Here is a 22,644-nt window from a genome sequence, read left to right as displayed (position 1 = left end):
ATCAACAAACACACATATACAATTCATTCTCTCTAGGATGTTTTGGAGGAATGGCTAACTTGCCAGCGTTCCTGGTTATATCTGGAGCCCATTTTTAGTTCAGAAGACATCAATAGACAATTGCCAGTGGAAAGTAAACGTTATCAGACCATGGAGAGGTTGTGGAAAAAGATTATGAAGAATGCCAATGAGAACAGAGAGGTGAGGTTATAACTATTAGCATGGGGCACTTCTACAAAGAGACTCTAAGTCACTTTAAAGCCATCTCTGACTTCAGTGATTCTACAGTCTCAGCAAGGCTTGAGAGACAACCAATTTTAAGCTGCGCTGTGGTGTATTTGAAAATGCACATAAAGCAACTTTCCTTTTGCTGTTCTTTGGAGAGTTGTTGATGTGCTGGCCTCTCATTGGCTGGAATTCTCTCATCTCTTCAGCTCAGCCATTCAGCTCAGTCTTTCCTCCATTCATGTAGAAGATTTGCTGCAATAGCGTTTTGTTAAGACACTGTTACTTCAAAGATCTTTAAAGTATAACAAAGGAATAGGGCCTTAATGGCTTCACAGCTCCCCCTCTATAACAAATACAGTAATATTATTTTTGAGAATTCACCACACAATGCGAAATGAATAGGACATGTTTGCACTCTGGTCTGGTGGAGAGAGCACTGATGAGCTCATGGAGTTCTTGGTGTCTTGAAGGCTGGCAGCAGGTTGGCTTCAGACTGCTCGTAGGAAATTGGGGAATGAAAACCATGATAATGTGGACATGTTCATAGCTTCATGCTATTCATAAATCTATTTTGCATAAATTTAAAGAAATATATTAAAATGTATTAATTGTAATGGATAATATACTTAGTGTTATTAACATATCCACTTCTGTAATATGTCTGTTAGGTTTAAGACACTGTGTCAAATTAATCCTTGCCATAATTCCTTGAATTGTTGTTCCTTGTTGAATTTGCAGCTTATTGTGCACCATTGTTATGGATTTTTGGTGGGAGTCCTATAGATTTTTGGACAAGTAAAATTAAATAGTTAGTAAGAACTCTTATTTTTATTATACTGCATTGCTCAAATGTTACCTTTGTTTACACATTTGAGTACTGACATGGTTCAGACATGATTTGGAAGAGCTTCTACCTCTTCAGTTTCTTTTTTACTCCTATTCGTAAACATGTTCCTTTCTTCTATTTCAGTGTTAGCTCTCATCATAACTTGCTGTAGGGCATTCTATGGTTAACATTAAACTTCAAACAATTATTTGAAATCATAGATCTGGGTGGGGAAGTCTTTTCTGTCATGGATTGCATTTCCTTGAGGATAGACACAGCCAGCTCCTTTCTCTTTTGCCTGCTACCCATTCTTTTTCTCTTTTCCTCTCCAAACAATTTTCTCACTTTGAGTATCAATTTACTCTTTTTTGATACAGAGAGCAAAGGTCCAGAGATTGTGGTAGGTTTACAAGGTAAGATCTGAAGAGTGTTACTCATTCCCTTAATTTTATTCTTTTATAATGATGTGAATTTGCTTCATCCCAATATTAAGTCCTTTCTGCTGTAACACAATACTAGCATATTTATTATCAGTGCATGATTTAAATTAAATCAACAATGTAAAATTATATTACAATTTTAGTGGCTTGCTCAATTGTGTAAATCTGTCTATTTTCAGGTAATAAATGTATGCCCTGACCCAAGGCTATTGGAAAAACTGAGGGAATGTAATAAATTACTGGATATGGTGCAAAAAGGTCTAAGTGAATACTTGGAGACTAAGAGAGGAGCTTTCCCAAGGTAATTTTATGATCTGAAATGCTTAAAAACACACACAGGAGCAAGAGAGAAGAAACTGAAGGATTTCTCTTACATACTACTTAAAGATGTCGTCATTCTCACTTGAGGAAATGTACTATGATCGGATGCTGTTCAACCTTTATATCAGGGAGACAAGTGATGTCTAACAAGGCAACTTCAAGAGTAAAATTATTGTGAGATGATTTTAGGGAATCACCAAAGTTTAAATATAGGGCAACAGAAAGAAAGAGGAAGATGGGAAGCCATGCAATTTGTGTTTCAAGCTTCCCTGTATGGAGGTTTTATATCTACTTTCATTCTCATGTGCTCAGTTCACTAGGCAAAGGGAGAGGTCTTCATTGAAGTCTCTTTTCTATAAATCATAAAAAGGATATTATTATTGATATTATTGATGGATGGATGGAAGGAAGGAAGGAAGGAAGGAAGGAAGGAAGGAAGGGGGAGGGAGGGAGGTTGGTTGGTTGGTTGGTTGGTTGGTTGGTTGGTTGGTTGGTTCTATAACTCATACATTACTCAGAGAAGAATGTCCTGTCCTGTAGATCTGATGCAACATCTCCCAGAATTTTTAGAATTGCATCAGGCAATAATCCTTTCTCAAAATCTGTTTTTCGTTCACTGGGAATTCATAAAAGAATAATGGGCTCTTCCCTTAATATCCTGGATCAATCTCTTTGGGATTCTTACATTTTCAGTGTTTTCTTCTTAGAATCCCAGTAAAACAATTATATTAGAAACAAAGTGATTCTGGAATTATATCCAGAGCTTTAAAACTGCATTTTAATGTACCGTATCATGTAGTTTAGAATCCAAAGATAAAACAAGAATCTTCTTCCTTTCCAGATTTTACTTCCTTTCTGATGATGAACTTTTAGAAATACTGTCTCAAACCAAAGATCCTACAGCTGTGCAGCCTCACCTCCGCAAGTGTTTTGAGAATATTGCACGGGTAAATATTGCATGGGAAAGTAATGCTGTCAAGGTCTAATCCCAGTTCTTGGAGCCTGTAGGGTTCTGATGAGGAGGAACTGGCTTCAGCTCAGCCCATCAGGACCAAGTGGCTGTGGGTTCATGGATCATCCAGTGTTAGGGGTTTTCCATTCTTATTTCTGAATGGGGTTGAACTTTTCCAGGCACAACTGGTTTGCAATTTGGGGGTCTGAAAAAACAGGTGGCAGCTATGCCCTTTGTGCAGATTGTCTTGAGCACTGATTGCATTCTTTCCTGGATTGGGAGCCCTTCTTATGGACACTTATGCCCTGGTCACCTCACATGTGCACGACTGCAAAACATTCTACATGGAGCTGCCTTTGAAGACCACTCAGAAGCTACCATGGGTCCAAAATGCATTGGCATGAGCAGCTATAGGCTTACCTCAGTATTCCCATGTAACATCCCTCTAGCACAAGCTGCTATAGTTAACAGTAGATTTCTGGGTGCAATTCAAGGCAATGGCTTAATCTACAAATCCATATATGGCATAGGGCTTAGTTATTTTTCTTTCCTTTGTTGTTTCTGCCCGTCCTGTAAGATCTGACAGTGTTGGCATGGTCTGGGTCCCATCTATCAAACATTGCTATACTGCAGGATCCTTCTCTTTCATAATGCCTACCCTTTGGAACACCATGACCCTGGTGATTCAAACAGCCCCAGTCCTCTTTTGCTTCAAGTGAGCTTGAAAGACCTGGCTTTTTCCTCTGGCTCTGAGCTGAAATGAAATGTATATCCACCATGGGATAGGTTTTATATACTTATAGGGTGGATGGATGGATGGATGGATGGATGGATATGATTTGCATAGCTGTACATTTCACACATGTGACTTTGGGCAGCTTACAGGATTAAAACACACAAACCCACTAAACATAATCCCCTGGCGCCCAAGGATAAACAATGGTCTCACTCACCATCAATAATAACAGAGCTCATCTGCCCACCTGACCCAAATGCCTGGGGAAACAGCCAGGTCTTCAATGCCTTCCCCCTGTTACAACCATCTTTTTTTTTTTTTAATTTATTGTGTCTTTTTTAAAGTTTCTGCACCACCCAAAATCAGTGATGAGATGGGCAGCCTAGAAATTTGAACTGTGAATGAATGAATGAATGAATGAATGAATGAATGAATGAATGAATAAATAAATAAATAAATAAATAAATAAATAGACAAATCCTACATATTGAGTTGAGTTAGAGACATGACACATGCTTGTGATATCAGAAGATATTTATCTGGATTTAGAAACTAAAATTAAATGAAAAAAAATCTACCAGTTTCAGGATCCTTATCTATTCTTTGTGCAAGGCAAGAATGGAAGAATGGTTGTCAATCTCATGCTGTGTTTTTTCTCATTAGCTTCTCTTTCAGGAAGATCTGCAGATTACACACATGTATTCTGCAGAAGATGAAGAAGTGGAACTTTTCTCTCCTATTTATCCCACGGGCAATGTGGAAGACTGGCTGCTGCAAGTTGAGAAAATCATGAAGGCTAGTGTGCGGGACAACATTGAAAGAGCAATTAAAGTTTACCCACAAGTAGGTGTCTTGTTTATAACTGTATAGCAATCATGTAAAAATGAGTGCTATTTGTGTCATCTTAAGACCCCATCACTGCTGATAAACTCCTGGTGTGAATTTTAATAACCTTCTGGTTTTCTCACTGTATGCTTGATTCTTAATATGCATATAAATGTGTCTTTGTGTCTGCCTCCTAGTTCTATTTATGTTTCAAAAAGTATATTCCCTCTTCTAGAAATGCATATTTCCTCTTTTTTTTTTGTTTGTTTTGCTCATTATTTAAATGTGTTATGCATAGGATTGCAGAAGTAAGCCAAATGATTGCCAGAATAGGCAGTATAAGGCACCTTGGACTAAGTGGACTTAGATTGGCCAGATCAGGTATTATATTTTTAGATTTTTAGTATTGTTACTGGATATTAAAAATGTTGAAATACATAAAACTTCACAAATATCAATCCCTGTTAATGCCAGGAAATATTAAAAACAAAAAAGCTTGCATTACTTCTAAAATATATTTTCAAGATTTGCAAGGTAAGCCAAAAAGAACTGAAACCAGTTTTCAGAGAAACCCCTCTGTATATCCTCAGTCTTACCTTAGCTTAGTAGTGGTAAAACCAAAGGAATGTATTAGACAGTGTGACAGAATAGAGGAGGAACAAAATGAGAAGGTATTGGTCTGAAACTTGTTAGTCATAATCAATACCTTTAAGATAACAGAGAAGCACTGGAAAATGCTACACTGTAATCTTAACTGTTCTATGTTCTCAACTGTTGAATCTTCTGAAGTTGTAATCAAGTACAACTATACATAGGATATACTGATTGAAGTTACAAAGTCAGGAATGAGATTGCCAGCTGAATTTCATGGACTGAAGTATTCTTGATTGTATGGGGCTGATAAATGGCTCTCCTGGACAAAGGTACAGGATGAGTTTCTAAAAGCAGTATTGATCCAAGGAGTACATTAAAACTACACGTCCGTTTTACCATACTAGGCGAGACCTACTGAAGGTGAGACTTACTTATCATCTTCATCATCTCAAGTTACAAGATCTGCTAGCCATATTTGTAGTGTTGTGTAGATTTGATCTTAGTCTAGTCAGTTTGGCTAGTGCCTACAAGAAATTGGTGTGAGAAAGGATTCAGATATCTATCTCTGTCCTTGTAATCTCACTGAACTGATCTTAAGTTTAAAAAATGTTTTGATATTTATACTGTATATATGCTCTAAATGTAAAAGAATGTACTCATCTCTCTCCATAAAGAACCTCAGTACGCATTACCAAGTACTGTCATACACATCTTACAATAAATTGTGATTAGTTAGATCATGGTTATGGAATAGTGATGAAAATAAAATAAAATTATCAATTGTTTTTACCAATAAAGTAATCTATTTTTAATGAAAGACACCTCGGACTAAGTGGGTCTTAGATTGGCCAGGCCAGGTGACGATAGCTGGATGTCAAACATACTGGACAAAGGAAGTATCAGAAGCTTTAGAAGCTGGAGATTTGTCTACCAGGCTATTTCCACAGCTAAGTGCTCAGGTAAAAATGTCAGTTAATTGCATATTTCAATTCAAATTATTTCTGCAATGAAAAGTTGCTTTTCATGTTACTTGCTAGAGCAGTCTTTTCCTGGTCCCTATTCAGATATTTTGTAACATACCAACTCTAGTCATCCCTGACTGTTGACTGGTCTAGATTGTCTGATGATCAGGTTGGTGCCCTGATTGGGGAAACTGCATTAAAGAGCCTTACCTAAAATCATATAAAATTAGAATGTGTACAATTCTCATATCAAACGCAAAGCAGTAATGACTGGCTATAATTGAATTTTCAATTGTCTGTCTTTCTACATCATCTGTGTTCTGTCTACTTCATTTTATTTCAAATTATAATATCTGGATGATGTTTCAAATAGTTACTCATTTGTTTCTGAGCTCAAGTTTAAAGTGCTGGTCTTGGCCTAAAAGTCTAAATAGTTTAGACTTCTGGGACCAATAAAGCCAGAACTGTTAGATATTCAACTGATTTCCTTGCTTTTGTCCTGTATATAGTATAAAATCCAGACAGGTTTTGATATGTCAGCATGCTTGTCCAGAACCAAATTAGGTATTCTCCCATTTACATCTTCTGGAAGGCTACTGCCAAAATAATCAGGAAATTGATGGTTGAAAAAGAGTTGGATAAGGAAATAGCATGGTGATATCTGATTTCCATTCTAACAGACCATTCAATTCTACATCCATTACCATACATACAATAACAAAATCCAGTCCCTTCTTTATCTTGGAATATGAAGCAGTGAGTTTAGAAGAAGATCATTCTTTTTTCTGTTTCCTAAGTAACAGCAGTTTTCTTATGAAGTCAATGTAGAGGTGGTCACAGCATATCAAGTAGATTTGCGATATAGCAGCTAAGACATAGCCTGATTTGTTTTGCTTTATTTGCACAGCTGAGTGATCTAGTAGCACTTGTACGAGGGAAACTGTCTCGGATGCAGCGGGGAGTGCTATCCGCTCTCATTGTGATTGAAGTTCATGCCAAGGATGTGGCAGCTAAACTTATTGAGGAGAAGGTCATGAGTGAAAATGATTTTGAATGGATTTCCCAGCTCAGGTGAGGGATTTCCTCCTACCTGTGATGTTGTTACACATTGCTAGTAATACATTCTTCCTAAGTAGGGGGCATATGGACCACACTAAACAACAGCTTGAGAGAGGGAGAGAAAAAAAGAAAGGTAGAGCATAATGTTAATGGTCTGAAAAGAATCCTCCAATCCTGTATTTTTACCTTATAATTTTATTCAGATCATTATTCTAATCCAACAAGCATCCCTCTCCCAATTATCCTATCATCATCATCATCATCATCATCATCATCATCATCATCATCATCATCATCTTTATTTCCATGAAAATTGTTGCATTTTCTTTTGCATAAATATTGTGTAGTTAATTCAGAAATGCCCACTTTCTGGATAATATGCAGATGAAACATGCAACTTTTCTCAAAATATCAAAATGTTTAATGTAAATGAAATATATCCAGGTGAATAGAACTGTAGTGCTGTAAAATGAATCTTGTATATACTTCAATTTAACTTTTAATGTATTATTAGGTACTACTGGACAAGAGATGATTTATACATTCGGGCAGTGAATGCTGAATTTATTTATGGCTATGAATATTTGGGCAACAGTGGACGCCTTGTGATCACTCCTCTTACTGACAGGTATAGTAGCTCCTTTATGGCCAAAGAACCAAATATCTTCATAGTTCTGAACAAATAAATGTGAATCAAGGATCTGTTTTGTGACTTTTGCTTAAGTCTGTAATCAACTGACCCACAGGGTAACTTGTCAAGAACCAGCTGTATGAGGGAGCCCTCTACAGGACCCTGGAAAGGCATTTTGGAATACTGTACATCAATAAACAACAATGGCTTGAATATTCAGACAGTGTCAGGCTTCAACCAATGGTTTCTGGGCTAAAGAGAGCTGTCCACAGCCACCAAGCAATATTCCAAGTATCTGTTAATTTAGAAGAGTGGGAGGGACTCTTGTTTTTAAATCCGTGGGAAAATATATAAGTCTGTGACATCTTTGCACTGCAGTGGGCAACTGCCTATGTGTGTGAAGCTTTGTCCTTGCCTGCAATATTCTAATCTAGATGAGCTGTCTCCTCTGAGTGTTCTGCCAAATCAAACTCAGAAGTTGAACTAAGGATTATGTGTCCAGAAACTGGTGATTTACTGATGAGCCTGGGTATAAAGCTTAACAGCATGCTGTTTAAAAAGTAATAAAAAACTGATTGCAGTCAAATGTGCTGTGGAAGATGATAGCAGGATGTGTTCAGAATCTCAAAGAAGTAGGAAGCCTGAAGAAGAAGCTGAGGCTGGTGTGAAGATGCAGCTGAGGAAGACAAGTATAGGACAGAGAACAATTCATAGGGTTTCAGGATGTTTAGAAACAGCATCAAAAAGTCAGAGCAAGACCAGAAAGTAAGTCTGTAATATCTGGACTATAAAAATCTAGACAACCACGAAGTGGGCACAGAGATATGAAAAATGCAGCCTCTTTGTTGTTCTCCAATAATCATCTGGATTTTGCAGCCCTGGTACGTTAACCCTCAGTTAAGGTATAAAAGCCAACCTCAAAATTTATATCAGATATGTCAGTATGATGCTGGGGATAAAGTTAACTATTTACAGTACTTTAATCTCACATTTCAGACAATTCTTTCCCTCAAAGCACCTCATATCAATTAATAAAAGAGAGGCAGGCTCCACTGTCAGGTTTTCAAACTAAAAAAAAAAAAGATGACACATAAAGAAAGAAGAATATTGGGAGTGAGGGAGTTTAAGGCCAGAACAATGTAATATGCTATAAACTGGCATTTCTATCCAATTTTGACCAGACCAATCTTTCTCTGTTAGTATTCTTACACACAGCCAGCTGCAATTGATTACACTTGTTTCTTTCATCAATGGACAGGGCCAGAGTGCCCTTTCTCTTTGCTTCAGTAATCCCGCGGCAATAGGATATTGGATCTGTTTTTTCTTCTTTTTTCTTGACAGCCTAGGTAAGAGTTCGTGATGCAAGAATTGCTCAGGGTTAATCTGCTTGTCCGACAATAGCATGGACTCTAAAATATCTCGCCATGCCTGTTATAGTTAAAAGTTGTGTATAATCAAGATTTACATATATACATAAAAAGAAAATTAGCTTTTCCTCCTAAAAGCTATTACACAAATGTAAACTAATGCTAAGATATATTTCTTTAATTATGATAATGTAGTATCCATATATGTGCAAAAAAGTGGATTATGTCTTTTGTAGGTTGAACAAGGATATGGTCATTGAGTTGTCAGTAATGATAGTAGAAGCAATTTAAGCAAGTGGTCCATTGTGGATAATATGGAATGATGGAAATGCCTAATTAATTCAGTATGGTTAAAGCGCTCTTTGTGTAAAAAAATAGCATAGAGTATGGGTATTCTTTCAAAACATTCTTATGTTTGAAAATTGGCATCAGAATTGATTATTGGTACTTTGGAGGAGGGTCAAATGGATTTCTGAAGTGCTAATTGTTCTCAAGGGATCAGTTGAATCCTGTCTAACCTCATTTAGCTCTAACTGATCATCAAATTAAGAGACAGAAAGAATCAGACAAGCTAGTCAGTCCTTTTAATATATTTTCTTTCACTATATAATTTCATTTATTTTAGTAAAATAAAAGAGAACCCTTTTCTACATGTAAGAATATCTTAGACTATGTTGCTATTTACATCTAAATTGTAATTGTATAGTATAAACATATAAGGTGGTTCTTCAGTAATGTTTTTATATGAAATAATAAATGCCTCATTCTAGAAAGTTTAAAAGGATACTTTCAGAAGTCTGAAAATGATTTGATTCTTATAACAGATGTTACCTGACCCTGACTGGAGCCTTGCATTTGAAATTTGGAGGTGCTCCTGCAGGACCAGCTGGAACTGGCAAAACGGAGACAACTAAGGACCTGGGAAAAGCTTTAGCTATACAGACGGTTGTGTTTAATTGCTCCGATCAGCTTGACTTTATGGCAATGGGGAAATTCCTGAAAGGACTAGCCAGGTACTAAACCACAGTTTTGTACCCATGAAAGGAAATATGCCTGAATTAGAAAAAGGGTGCATCAAATGAAGCGTGGAAGAGAGTATGTGTGTGTTCAGAACAAGTGATAGCTTACCTAATACCAATCTCCTATTTGTCTTTTTGGGGTTTTTTTTGCTGCCAAGGAGAAGCGTTACCATACTTGGCCCAAGAGAACTGAAAATTGAATAAATGTTTAGTGTACAAGATTACTTATTTATTAAATGTATGGGCTGCCCCAGTCTGTACAGTTATGAGCAGCTTATAGGATACAACCATAAAAAACAACAGAAATACAGAATATGCAATCCAAAATAAAATCCTGAGAAAAAACCACAATCAGATAATCAAAAGGTTTACTATCCATTCAAACCCAAGACCTGGGGATACAGCCATGTTTTAAAGGCTTGCTTAAACAGACCCTGGTGGGGGGTGCATACAAATCTCAGGTGAAACTGTATGTTATCTTTTGAACTAGAAAAAAATTAGGACATTTATGAAACAGAACATTTAATTTGCTTTGAAACAAACTCGAAACAAAACATTACATCCCAGAAGTTCCATTAAACTGTTTTGTATTGGCTGCAATTCAGCATTTTAAAAAATGACAATTTGACAATTAGCAGGAACAAAATCCCAAACATTTTGGCTGCCTATCTGCCTCCCATCTTTGCATCCTAAATGTAGATTATATTTACATCTTTAGTAACACGACAAAACAAAATAGTAACAATAAGTCATGTAGACATCTATGTTCAACAAAATTACCGTTCTTTTTATTCTTGATATGCTAAGAGAACAAAAGAAGTGCCAGAAATAAGTCAGATCACCAAGTTTAAACATGTCTTTCTAGCAAAACCCACTATGAACTGCATCAAAAGTATAGAATGGCCTGAATATAGTGTACATACACATATACTTAGTGGGCCAACCAGAGTTTTTACATGTTTAAATGCACTTTGAAGTTTCTACAAATGAAAAGGCACAAGTTAATGCAGTGCACTTAGTGCAAGGATGAACTAATGTCAAAAATTCCAAAAGAGCCTACCAAATCAAAGTGTCCTGAGCAAGCCAAAGAAAGGTGAAGGGACAGACCTGCTTCAGTTAGGGTCAAGATCTGAATTGATGTGGGAACTGTTGCCCAATTATATGTCTCTTGCCCATTAACCAGCATCCCAACAGAAGGGGTGTTCTTCAGAGCAGATGACGAGATCACCCTCCATTGTTCATGCCTTGAAGTTGACTAGATGGAACATCTGATCTTCCTTAAGATGAACCTCCTGTTGCTGGGCTTCCCCAACTAGCCACTGGAAGAGGACTTAGGGCTAATCCTATACCTCTCCTGCCAGACTGTTGGAAGCAGTCTGCCCACTGCCAAATATGGTTAATGGTGAGGGGTAAATGTTGTCCCTGTGTGGTGGATTGCAGGAAAGAGCAAGGTTCTCAGGAAGGAGGAGGCACATTCCAGGAAGGGCAGAGAGACAAGAGACAACACAGTCTGGAGCAGGAGCATGGGAAGTGTAAGAAGTTTAGAATAGTCACTCCCTAGAATCTCCTAGGGTATATCCACTAGTTGCAACAGTACAGATTTCGTCTGGCAAGATTTTGTCTGTGTGGTGTGAGCAATAAAAGGACTGAACTCAGTTGGACTGTTTCCCTATTCTTGAGCTGGGCCTGATACCCTAAGATAGAACTTACCTGGGTCACACTCTGAGCTGGTCACTTACCCACTGGAGTAGATCATATTGGAATGAGTCCCTGGCTCATGTCACCTGAGAAATGTACACTGGAACGAGCTTCACATGGCTCACCTGGCTGTCTCTTTCAGTTCCTGAGCCTTCTGTGATCAAAAAATGCCTGGTGTCCTTCCTCCTATTGATTCATGCCTTGTTGTGGTTACAGACAACATAGTATGGGTTTACAAGTTTGAAGTACTCCCATCCAGGCTACTCTTGGGCCTGCGGCATCTCTACTTCACAGGTAGTTGGAGGCATCCTGACATGTCTGGTCTACCAATCATCAATACCCTCACATGCTGCAGACTCAAATTCAGGAGAGGAAAGCTCCTCCTCGTTCTAACATTTGGCTTCAGCCACTGGGTTGTTCAGGGAGGGAGTAGGATCATTGCCTGGAATAACACCACCACCATCTCCTTTACCTATGCGGAGGGAAGCACTGAGCTTTTCCCCTTCCTCAGCCTACCTATTTCAGTGCCAGATGGTGGCACCACTGTTGACTTTGGCAGAACAGATATGGTAATACAAAGAAGCCTCCTCACCACAGTTGCACTTTCCTTGCCTTGACCAGCCAACCTTGAAATTGTCCACCTGCTGACTCACCTAGCTCTCCCAGCCATGCTTATTCAGCAGGAGTTTAATAGGGAATTATATAATTTGGAGAATATGCTAGCTAGATCTAAACTGAGGGTAAATAGAAGTTTCTTAGAATTTTCACATGTAGATCCCTAACCTCTGTAGCTCTTGACAGTCCTATTTGATGATTTTACATCTTCTTTATATATTTGTGTTCTTTGTATTCATTTTAATATACTACTCTTGTTTTCTATTATTCCTCAATGATTTGCACCATTTCATAAATTTCGGTGTGTTTTTTACATTGCTTTGTTTTAAGAATTTATGATAGAATATAGGTATTCTACCATATTCTATCATATTATGATATTATATATTCTATATAGAATATAGAAAGGAAGGATAAGATACAGTTACATAAGGTTTGGCAAGTAAAAAAATCTTCACTGGTCTTTGAGAAAAGCCTTAGTGTTTTTTTTTTTAAATCTATCAAGGAAAAATGAGATTCCTAAAGCATTTGCCATTGTTAAACAAAGGACTTTTATCTATTGCCATCATCTGATACAGTTAATAGCATAAATTGTAATTTAGTGGATCTTGATGTCGTGGACTTTGAATTTAATGGACAAAGTCATTTGGAGCTAGAGGGTCACTGCAGTTGCTTCTGCTGCCCAGTGCATAGTCTGCTGCTTGCCTCTGCCACTCTCCTTACTGCTTCTTGGAGCTCCCTCTGGCTCCTGGCTCAGCCCAGTCCATGAAGCCAGGCAGTTGTTCTGGCTGTTGCGCCCCTAGGCTCTGATCATAGCATCTCAGCTGCAGCCTTTCTTAGGCACACCAGTCCACCATGCTTGTATCTGGACTTTGGATCACAGTGCTGGCACTTGAACGCTGCAGCTCACACACTGCCTCTTACTATTTCTTTCTGGCAGCTCTTTTTTTCCCTGAGGGAAAATATAATAGGTTTATTATAATTAGCTGACTACTAAATGCCAATATACTTTACAATCCATGCCACATCAAGCCATAAATATGCATCTTTTGAAGGACTCTTCATCAGACACAATATTAAAGCAAAAAAAGGTTGAGATAAGGAAAAGAAAAAATGGCTAATGTTTAAGGCATATTAGGCTTTAGGTACAGTTTTAAATAGAACAGTGAATGGGTTACAATTGTACAAACTGGAACCTTCCAGGTTCATAACTGATGTTCAGTTGCACACAAGATTCCCAAGAATTGCTGTGATGAAGAAACTAGCAAACAGTGGCTGATCTCCCATTTTAAATGTGTAATATACAACTGTTACATTCATACTTGGCCCCATTCTTGGCTTTAAAAAAGGGTTCCTTGGTTGATGGAAAATAGAGAGAAAATAGATTTTAAAAAAAGATAATTTTATATAATTATATAATCTTATATTTTTGAGGCATATCAATGGATATCAAATAGTATGACCTAATAGTAAGAGAGGGAGACGCGGTGGCGCAGCGGCTTAATGACGCTGAAAGTTGCCGGCCAGAAATGGTCGACGCTTCAGCGGTTCGAGTCCAGCCTTCGCGTTAGCAGGGTGAGCTCCTGTTTCCTCCCCAGTTCCTGTAAACCCAACAGTTTGAAAACTCACGTGAGTAGATAAATGGGTACTCTCACTCCGGTGGGAGGAAAAATGCTGGCGGCGCCTTGCAAAAAAGGAGTCGGGAGCAGTTACCGGTAAGCGCGGAAAAACTGCGTGTGCCCGAAAAGGACGCGAAAGCAACGGAAACCCCACCTCCTGCGCTCGCCAGCTGGGCTCTGCTCTAGGAAGGAGGCTCTGGCAAACCACTTCCAAAACAATTGCCTTGAAAACTGCAAAAGGACTCGTCCAAGCAGTCACTGCAGAGTCGGTAACGACTGAGCGCAGATTTAAAAAATTTAAAAAAAATAGTAAGAGAGGATATGCCTTTAGAAAAGGAAGAGTTAGTTTCAAATTTTATGAAATCCTCTTCCTCCTATATAAGATTTTGTTGCTGAATTGCTAATTTTGTTATTCTCCAGGTCATACACATACATACATATATATACATGCACACACACACACACTCATACAGAATATAGTTTCATTGACTTCATTTTTAAAAAAGATTGCAATTTAAAGCAACAGTAATATGGTTTGCAGGTGATGGAGCTAAATCACTGGACTGTTGCAGCTGTAAGCAAACAGTGTTCCAACACTGCAACATCAGATTTTAGGAGTCACTTCTCAGTTTTATAACCTATGAGTAGAGCACTGACACAAAATAAAGAAGCAACCTGTGCCTACTGTGTTTAATGTGGCTTTCATATATGAACTTTCTTTGCAAAATGTCCTAATAAGAAAATTAGAGGATTGGTATAGTCATTTTTCTCTGCTGCTATCTTCTGATTTTTAAAACTGATTGCATTAGTAATAATTGCTACTGGGTATTTGATATTATCTTCTGTTTATACACTCAGCTCTGGAGCCTGGGCTTGCTTTGACGAATTCAACCGCATTGACATTGAAGTGTTGTCTGTAGTTGCCCAGCAGATCACAACTATTCAGAAGGCCCAGCAACAGCGGGTAAGTCAGGAAGTCTGTTTCCAAGACATGATGCCAATAGGCTTCATGATCTCCTCTTTTATTTCTCTTCAATTGGTTGTCATCTAGAATCAACATGAATGCTTGCTAATGTATTTGGGGTCTTTTGATAAATGGCAGTAACAGATTAACTGGCTGAATGCTAAAGCTAATACATAGGCATGCATCTGGATTTATACACATGCACAGCATGTTGCTGCAGGTTATGAGTAGTTAACACAGTAATTACTAATATCTATCTATCCATCCATCCATCTATCCATCATCAAAGAGAACTCTGGTGATTGAGTTAAATGTTTGTTAACATCTGGCAAAATCATAAAAGTCACCTGGTGTTGCCCACTTCATATTTTGACCCTAATACTCTTTAGTTAAGTCTTATATTGTTTATTCTCAGGTATTTATCACAACTGGGATTCTTGACTTGTGTTTATCATTAGAATTACTGTAAATTGTTAATTTGAAATTCTAAACTGCACAGCTTTCCATGGAAGGGGCAAATCTCCTTTTGTATTTGTATTTATTTACCACATAATTGTTCAGTCACTAGTGTATGAAATCTATGAAATTGTTGGGAAGATGTTGTAGCCAGAAAACAGTCTCTTCATAATGAAATTGGAATTTAAAGATACTTTTTTGAATATCAAATTGTTCACCATTTTTACTGCCTCCAGGTGGATCGCTTCATATTTGAAGGAGCTGAGATCCCACTGGTTCCATCTTGTGCAGTCTTCATCACAATGAACCCTGGCTATGCTGGACGTACTGAATTACCTGATAATTTAAAGGTAAATGAATGGTGCTGAATATTACAAAGTACTACATCACACTACATTCATTTGAATTTAAACCTCTTCCATTTTCTTTGTGTGAATGTTAGAAATGGTGTAGAGAGTGGGGGCTGTCAAATACAGGGAGAGGAGAGGAGAGTTATGATATCCCTGGTCAGGAGATCCCTAGCAAAGTATGGCATTTGAAGGGACTAACGATCAAGGTTGTTAAAAGTAAAAGGAAGGAATATAAAGTTGCTTTATTTGATCAAGGTTAAAATAGATATGTTATCTCTGGTAACCCTTAATGGACTTTTGCTGATCAGGGTTGAAATGATGAGGCTTTAAGGATTTGTTTATAGATAAGAGATGGGATATGGGAAGAAGAGATCATTTGTTGTATTTTAAATAAGTTACTAAAATTGTTTATACTTGTTGTGATGAACGGGGAAGTAATTTCTTTATATATTTATTTTCTTTTTCTTTACTATATTCTTATTTTTTTCATTGGTATTTCTTTTTTATTTTCTTTTTCTTTTCTGCACCTTCTATTTTTTATTTTAACTCTTTTATTTTTTTAGTTTGTGTTAGTTTTTTATTGTTGTAGTTTTAATTTTTAATAAAATTACTATTAATTAAAAAAGAAGAGGATGGAAAGGGATTTCTGAATATTACTGACTAGACAAAAGACTCTATTAACTTCCTTCTCTGTACCCAATGAACAATTATCAGGTTACTGCTGCTAATAATAACTTCTTGCTTTTAAGTTGCTTTCCATCCTTATGTTTGTGTACCATTGGGGGCATAGAAATTTAATGAATAAATAAATGAATACAATTTGCAGGAATTGCTGAAGGTAAGCAAAAGACATTATTTTGAGGATAAGAGAATATCATTTTAGAGGATAAGGGAGATATTCCAATAGGAAGGACTTAATTTATGAGCAATGATCTCACATGATCTCACACCGGGTATATTCTTCCAGGAGTGTGGGGCTTTTGGTTATGGCTAATCATTAGAAATACAGAGATAGGTTTGTGATAGTGTGACTTGCCTACCTGGGTGAAGATTGCTGCAGTCATGTGCTATCTATTATAAGCTGCTAGATAATGCTGAGGAGGAAGCAGTGGTTATGGTACACATTGAAACCAAAGAAATTAGAAAATGTATTCAGCCTGTCCTGAAATCCAAGTTTAGATTGCTATGTAGTAGTTTGAAGTTCAGGACTGCTACAGTGGTGTTCTCAGAAATGTTCCATGCCAGCAAGGCAGTGACAATGCAGAGCTCATGAGTCTCAATGTGTGAATGAGACAATGGTGTGATGTAGAGGGTTTTAGATTTGTTAGGCACTGGGAAACATTTTGGGAGTGTTTCGTTGGAAGTAGGTTAATGGGTGGACATGATAACCAGGAGATAAAAAGGCAGTAAAAAAGGTTCACACCAAAACCACTTGAAAAACATCATGGAATATGGGTGTTTTTATGCCAGCGTGGTGGAAGTCTGTGAGCCAAAATGAGGGAATTGGAGTACTTGGTTTTGAACAAGAATATAAATACAGTAGGTATAACAGAAACCTGGTGGAAAGGATAAAATTAGTGGGACAGTTTTTCCTAGATACATAATTTTATGGATGTACAAAACTCAGTAATTTAGATACAGACATTATATTCTCCTGCTGGGATATTCTGAGCCTCCTATGCACCATACTGTTCTTGGTGCAGATCAGTGGCTTCTGGAAGTAAATTCCCTGAACCATAAGTGGTTTAAAGACTCCTAGGGACCTGAAACAAGTCCTTTTCATTTGGAATCGCATCCACAGGACACCTTGAATCATTTCCAGTTTGTAGCATGTACTTCTGGGAACAACCAACCCACCCCAGCATATCATGGTCCAGAGAAGGTTCAGAATGTTCCAGGATTATTTGAAATGCTCCATTCCTGAATCAGTGCATATTTCTATAAAGTTTATAGAATTGACATAGAAAGATATGCTGGGAAATTTTGCTTTTTATAGCAAGAAACATATAAAAGCTAACATACAATATATAAAATATTGACACTGGATTCTTTCACAGAATCAGTATCGTTCACAATATCTAATCACAAATGTAAATTAGATCTAGGGATGTGTTATCACTCACCTGAATAAAATACTGAAAGAGATAAATGTGAAATTGCTAACTTCCTAGCAAAAATATGTACTATGTCCTTCAGATCAGTAGAAGAGTACTGGAAGGTAGACAATGTGACACCAATTTTTTAAAAAGGACCTGGGGGAAAATAAGAACGTATTGGTCAGTTAGCTTAATGTCATTAGGAAAGGGATTGAAAACAAATCTGACATATACTATTCCAGTCACCATGTTTAAAAAAGAATATGATAGAGATTTTAAAAAATAGAGAAGAAGGCAACCAAAATGATCAGGAGATTGAACACTTCCCTACATAGAAAAATCTACAATCTTTGGGTCTCCATCAGCTAAAAATGTGGGAGGACATGAATAAGTATAGAAGATTATGGAGAAAGAAGACAGGGAAGGGTTCCCCCTTCCCCCTTTCTCAAAACACTAACACTAGGAGCCATCAAGTGAAGATGATTGGAAGGAGACAGAACAGACAAAAGAAAGCACTTCTTCATACAGTGAATAATCTGTGGAATTCATTACCATAAGATATACCACAAATACTTACTTTGACAGCTTTAAAAGGAAATTGGATTGTTTTAAAAAGGGAAGACAAAGCTATCAAAGACTATTAATTTTGAGACTCCGTGGAACCTCTGGATTGCGGGGTAGCATGGCTTCAGATACCAGTTGCAAGGGAACAAGATCACCACCTCTTGTAAGCACCTAGAGACATCTTTGGCCACTATGAGAAACAAAATGCCAACTGGCCTGATCCAGCAGGGCTATTTTTTATATGCTTAGGGCTACATAGTGTCATACCCACCATGATGAATATATTCCAGGCTCTTTTTCGTCCGGTGGCCATGATGGTTCCAGATTATTCCATGATTGCTGAGATTTCTCTGTATTCTTTTGGGTTCAATGAAGCCAAAATTCTGGCAAAGAAGATCACTACCACTTTCAAACTGTCTTCTGAACAGCTCAGTTCTCAGGTAAATATGCAATTACATCAGTTCTGTAATTCATGCCTGAATTTGTTACCATGATGTTTTATGAAGAAGAAATAGGGGCTGTTCGTTTGTCTTATCTTTTGCACTGATCACACAAAAATATTAAAACGTGAGATTTGCTCTGAACAAGTATTCACTCCTTTTCTTTTTTTAGAAAGCTGATATGCTGTAGTTTGAGTAGGAGGTTCTCATATGGATTCCTTTTCTAGTCTTAACTAAACAGATAATTACCTTTCCAATGCAGTTCCTGTTTCCACTACTTGTTATTTTTCATATATTTACCATAGGATCATTATGATTTTGGAATGAGAGCTGTGAAGACCGTGATTTCAGCTGCTGGCAATCTCAAAAGAGAAAATCCAACCATGAATGAGGCAAGACTTTCTTGAGAGAGTTCTACATCCCATATTGCAGTGTTGATAGGATGTCTCGTTGTACTGCAGAGAATGACCTTTGAAATAACTAAAATATAGTTAAATACCACTCCCCCTCTTATGTCTGAAAGTTGTTAAGTATTTACACAGTAGATTTCATTTTCATGATAACATTACTGTATATCTCAATTTCTGTTCCTGGGGAAAAATTCAGAGTGGCTAACATCAAACACAAGTAGAGCAATAATGTCACAATCATATTAAATTCACATTAACATTTAAATAAGTAAATAATATTTCAGAAGCATAATAGCAATTTGGCATTTAAAAACATTTATTCATTTCATTAATTTGTATCCTGTCTTTCATTCAGTTGAATGCTCAAAGTGGCTAACAGCAGCAAAAATACAAACTTAATTAATGATTAACAATTAAAATATTAAGAGGCAGCACCTGGTTGATATTACGGATCTTCAAAAGCTAAGCAGGGCCATACCTGGCTAGTACTTGGATAGGGGACCAATTGGAAATATTGTGGTAATGGACTAGACTGGGAAGTTAAATATATTGTTCCATATTGGTTATAGGGAAACAACATGTGGACGAGTCCATGAGTTACAGAAATCGAGCTTGGCCTGAGGGAGTTTTTATTACAGACATATTTTTTGAACTAACATAAGTAATATAAGTATCAGAATTGTTGAGGTTGTTATTTGCCTGTTTGCAGAGCCCTGATATCTTCCTCACTATAGTATCTTTGCAGATTTTTTTTTTAACTGTACAGGTAGTCCTTGACCTACAACCATTTGTTCAGCAACAGTTGGAAGTTACAGTGGTGCTGAACAAATGGTAGTTATGTCCAGTCCTCGGAGTTCCAGCTGTCCCAGCAACCCCATGGTCACGTGATCATGATCTGGGCTCTTGGCAACCGGTTCGCACTTACAAGTGGTTGCAGCACCCTGTGATCACGTGATCACTGTTTGCAACCTTCCCTGCCAGCTTCCCAAGAAAGTCAGTCGGGAAGCCAGCAGGGAAGGTCGCAAGTCGCACCCTCCCCAGCTCCTCTGAGCTTGTGCCAGCCACTCATGCACCCCTGCATACTCTTGTGCAACCTTCCTGACCCACACCACGCACCCTCATGCATGCTCCCCAATCCGTGCTGCACCTTTCACACACCCTCGCACACCCTCCCCGGACCCAGTTGCTGTCGTAAGTCAAGGACTACCTGTAATTTTTAATAATTTAAATAAAATAGCTTTAAAATTAAAAGTAAAAAAGAGGATTTGTATTAAGGGAGGACTTGAAAAATATGGGATATGTCAACATTTTAAGTCACAAAGGCAAGCTGTAATCTTTTTAGGGAATAAGTCTATTGGTCTCAGTGGGTCTTATTTCTGAATAAGCATGTATAAGATTGCACTGCTGACTTCATTCCAGTGAAGTGGAAGGCCTCATAGAGAGATTCAGGTTATAGCAGATTGCATATTGTACAAATATTTCTTTGCAGCTGACTCTTGTAAAATTTGTTTCTTATAATTATCATTGATGAGGTAATAATAAATTAAAGTTATCTTAAAATACTCATTCCCCCCTATACATATAGTAATGTTTATCACTTCAGCTAAAGGTATTTGGAACTAGATATAATAGAACCATCCTTATTGCATCTGCTTACCATCCAAAATGAAAAAAATTAACTGTTTTGTAAAATACTTTTCACATCATTAATAATTAGCCATTGAGGCCAAAGCTGATCATGTTGATAGGAACATTGTTTGCCTAATATTCCGCTTTAATTGTTTCCAGGAAATGATTTGCTTAAGGGCCATCAAGGATGTCAATGTCCCTAAGTTCCTGCAAGATGATCTCAAGCTCTTCAATGGTATAATTTCTGACCTATTTCCCATGATCAAAGAAGAAACTATTGACTATGGCATTTTGGAGGAGGCAATTCACAGATGCTGTCTAAAAGACAATTTGAAGGATGTTGATGGTAAGCAGAACATATGCTATCTTTTTTTTCCCCACCATACGTTGTATTAGTCTCACATTTAAAAATATTGTCATTCTTGCTAAATAACAGAAAAACATGTCAGTCTCTGGAAATTTGGGGAATTTGTCATCACACATAGTCTACAACTTGAGTTTCCTGTCTCAGCTCATAGATCAGTTTGTGAGAATAGTATTGTTAATGCTCAGCTGAGGAACCAATGCACAGTACTTGGCCTTGATTTCAGTGGAAAAGTTGATCTTATTACTCAAAAAGGATTGTAAAATAAAATTGTAATTTCATCTATGAGCAGTTGTTAGTCCTCCATTCTGCATCTCAGAGGCTCCTAATATTTTTGGTAGAAAATTGGGCAGGGTAAGCTCAATTACTTCTTATGCCAAATATGTGATAGAACAGTGAAGAAAACTTCATTTATCTAAAAAAAAGAAAAAAGAAAATATAAGTAAATTCACTTCTTCCCACCACCCACCCACCCACCCACCCACCCAAGGTTTCATTTGGTATCTAGATTCCTTGTACTTTTAAGAGTTGAGTAAAATATTGAACAGGGAGAGCAACAGGGCACACTTGGAACTTGATGCTGTTTATTCATATGAATTTATTTAGCATTTGCTATAGTATGCAGCCAAGAGCCAGATTCTTTCAAATAACAACATAAATAATAAACTATTAAAACATCAGTGCATTAAAAGAAGAACAAATAATACTTCCAGTTATAAAAACTGTAATGGTGGTGGGCAAACGTTTGCCTAAAGGCATCATACCCAGCCTGATTTCCAATGTACTCTGCAGACAGTCAAATCACACTTCTGAAGAAAGACAGAAAGAGAAAATAAATAATAGAGAGTGTATAAAAGGAAGATTCTGCCCTATTCCTTCTGACCACCAAAATGCCTCCTCTGACATACTGTGTTGGAGGAAATGGAGCCTTGTCTTGTATCAAATCCATCAGGCATGGGCAAATAATTGTTTTTTCTTGATGCTGAAAAAAAAAATGTCTTCTTAGAAAGAGAATTCCAGAGATAAGAGGGCCATGATTTTTTTTTTAAAAAAAGCTCATGGATAAGAAGTATGTACAGTATATGCCATATCATGCCTTGGGATCTAAGCAAAAACTCCAAAAGAAGTAATAGTAGTATAGCAAGCATGCTGCTGACATCTCATGTGCTGCCCTGTGAGCATAGAGGTTTCCTATGTAGGTCACCCAAATGCACGGCAGGCTCTCCATTGCATTGCTGCTTGAATTCACAGCTCTGCAGCCAGTAAAAGCAACCAGGAGGCATTTCTGTTCTGAATCTTCTTTTCCTCCAGGTTTCGTGACCAAGTGTATTCAGCTGTATGAAACAACTGTGGTACGGCATGGCCTCATGCTGGTGGGGCCCACAGGCTCTGGAAAAACAAAGGTAAGCATTGTTGAAGATGCGTTGTGGTAGAACAAGAAAGGGAACTAACTCCAGAAATTTCCTCCAGCCCTATCAA

The 22,644-nt window shown here is 37.5% G+C and overlaps 1 protein-coding gene across 1 annotated transcript in view; it reads left to right on the top strand.

Moving 5' to 3' along the window:
* The window catches only part of DNAH1 (dynein axonemal heavy chain 1), a 158,679-nt gene that overhangs the window by 48,946 nt on the left and 87,089 nt on the right, over positions 1-22,644 (top strand). Inside the window, exons 21-34 of the mRNA XM_025167399.2 lie at positions 37-201; positions 1,674-1,795; positions 2,657-2,762; positions 4,167-4,346; positions 5,741-5,881; positions 6,792-6,955; positions 7,458-7,571; positions 9,766-9,954; positions 14,751-14,856; positions 15,549-15,662; positions 18,613-18,762; positions 19,068-19,154; positions 20,961-21,147; positions 22,477-22,568. Coding sequence (XP_025023167.1) covers positions 37-201; positions 1,674-1,795; positions 2,657-2,762; positions 4,167-4,346; positions 5,741-5,881; positions 6,792-6,955; positions 7,458-7,571; positions 9,766-9,954; positions 14,751-14,856; positions 15,549-15,662; positions 18,613-18,762; positions 19,068-19,154; positions 20,961-21,147; positions 22,477-22,568 — 1,917 coding nt within the window. The remainder of the gene's footprint in view (positions 1-36; positions 202-1,673; positions 1,796-2,656; positions 2,763-4,166; positions 4,347-5,740; positions 5,882-6,791; positions 6,956-7,457; positions 7,572-9,765; positions 9,955-14,750; positions 14,857-15,548; positions 15,663-18,612; positions 18,763-19,067; positions 19,155-20,960; positions 21,148-22,476; positions 22,569-22,644) is intronic.

The sequence above is a fragment of the Python bivittatus genome, unplaced genomic scaffold (assembly GCF_059951505.1).
Source record: "Python bivittatus isolate LINGU-HERP-01145 unplaced genomic scaffold, Pbiv_v1 ctg000080_np1212, whole genome shotgun sequence".
NCBI classification, from domain to species: domain Eukaryota; kingdom Metazoa; phylum Chordata; class Lepidosauria; order Squamata; family Pythonidae; genus Python; species Python bivittatus.
The sequence above is the reverse complement of the archived record's forward strand: the minus strand, read 5'-3'. Positions and strand labels throughout refer to the sequence as shown.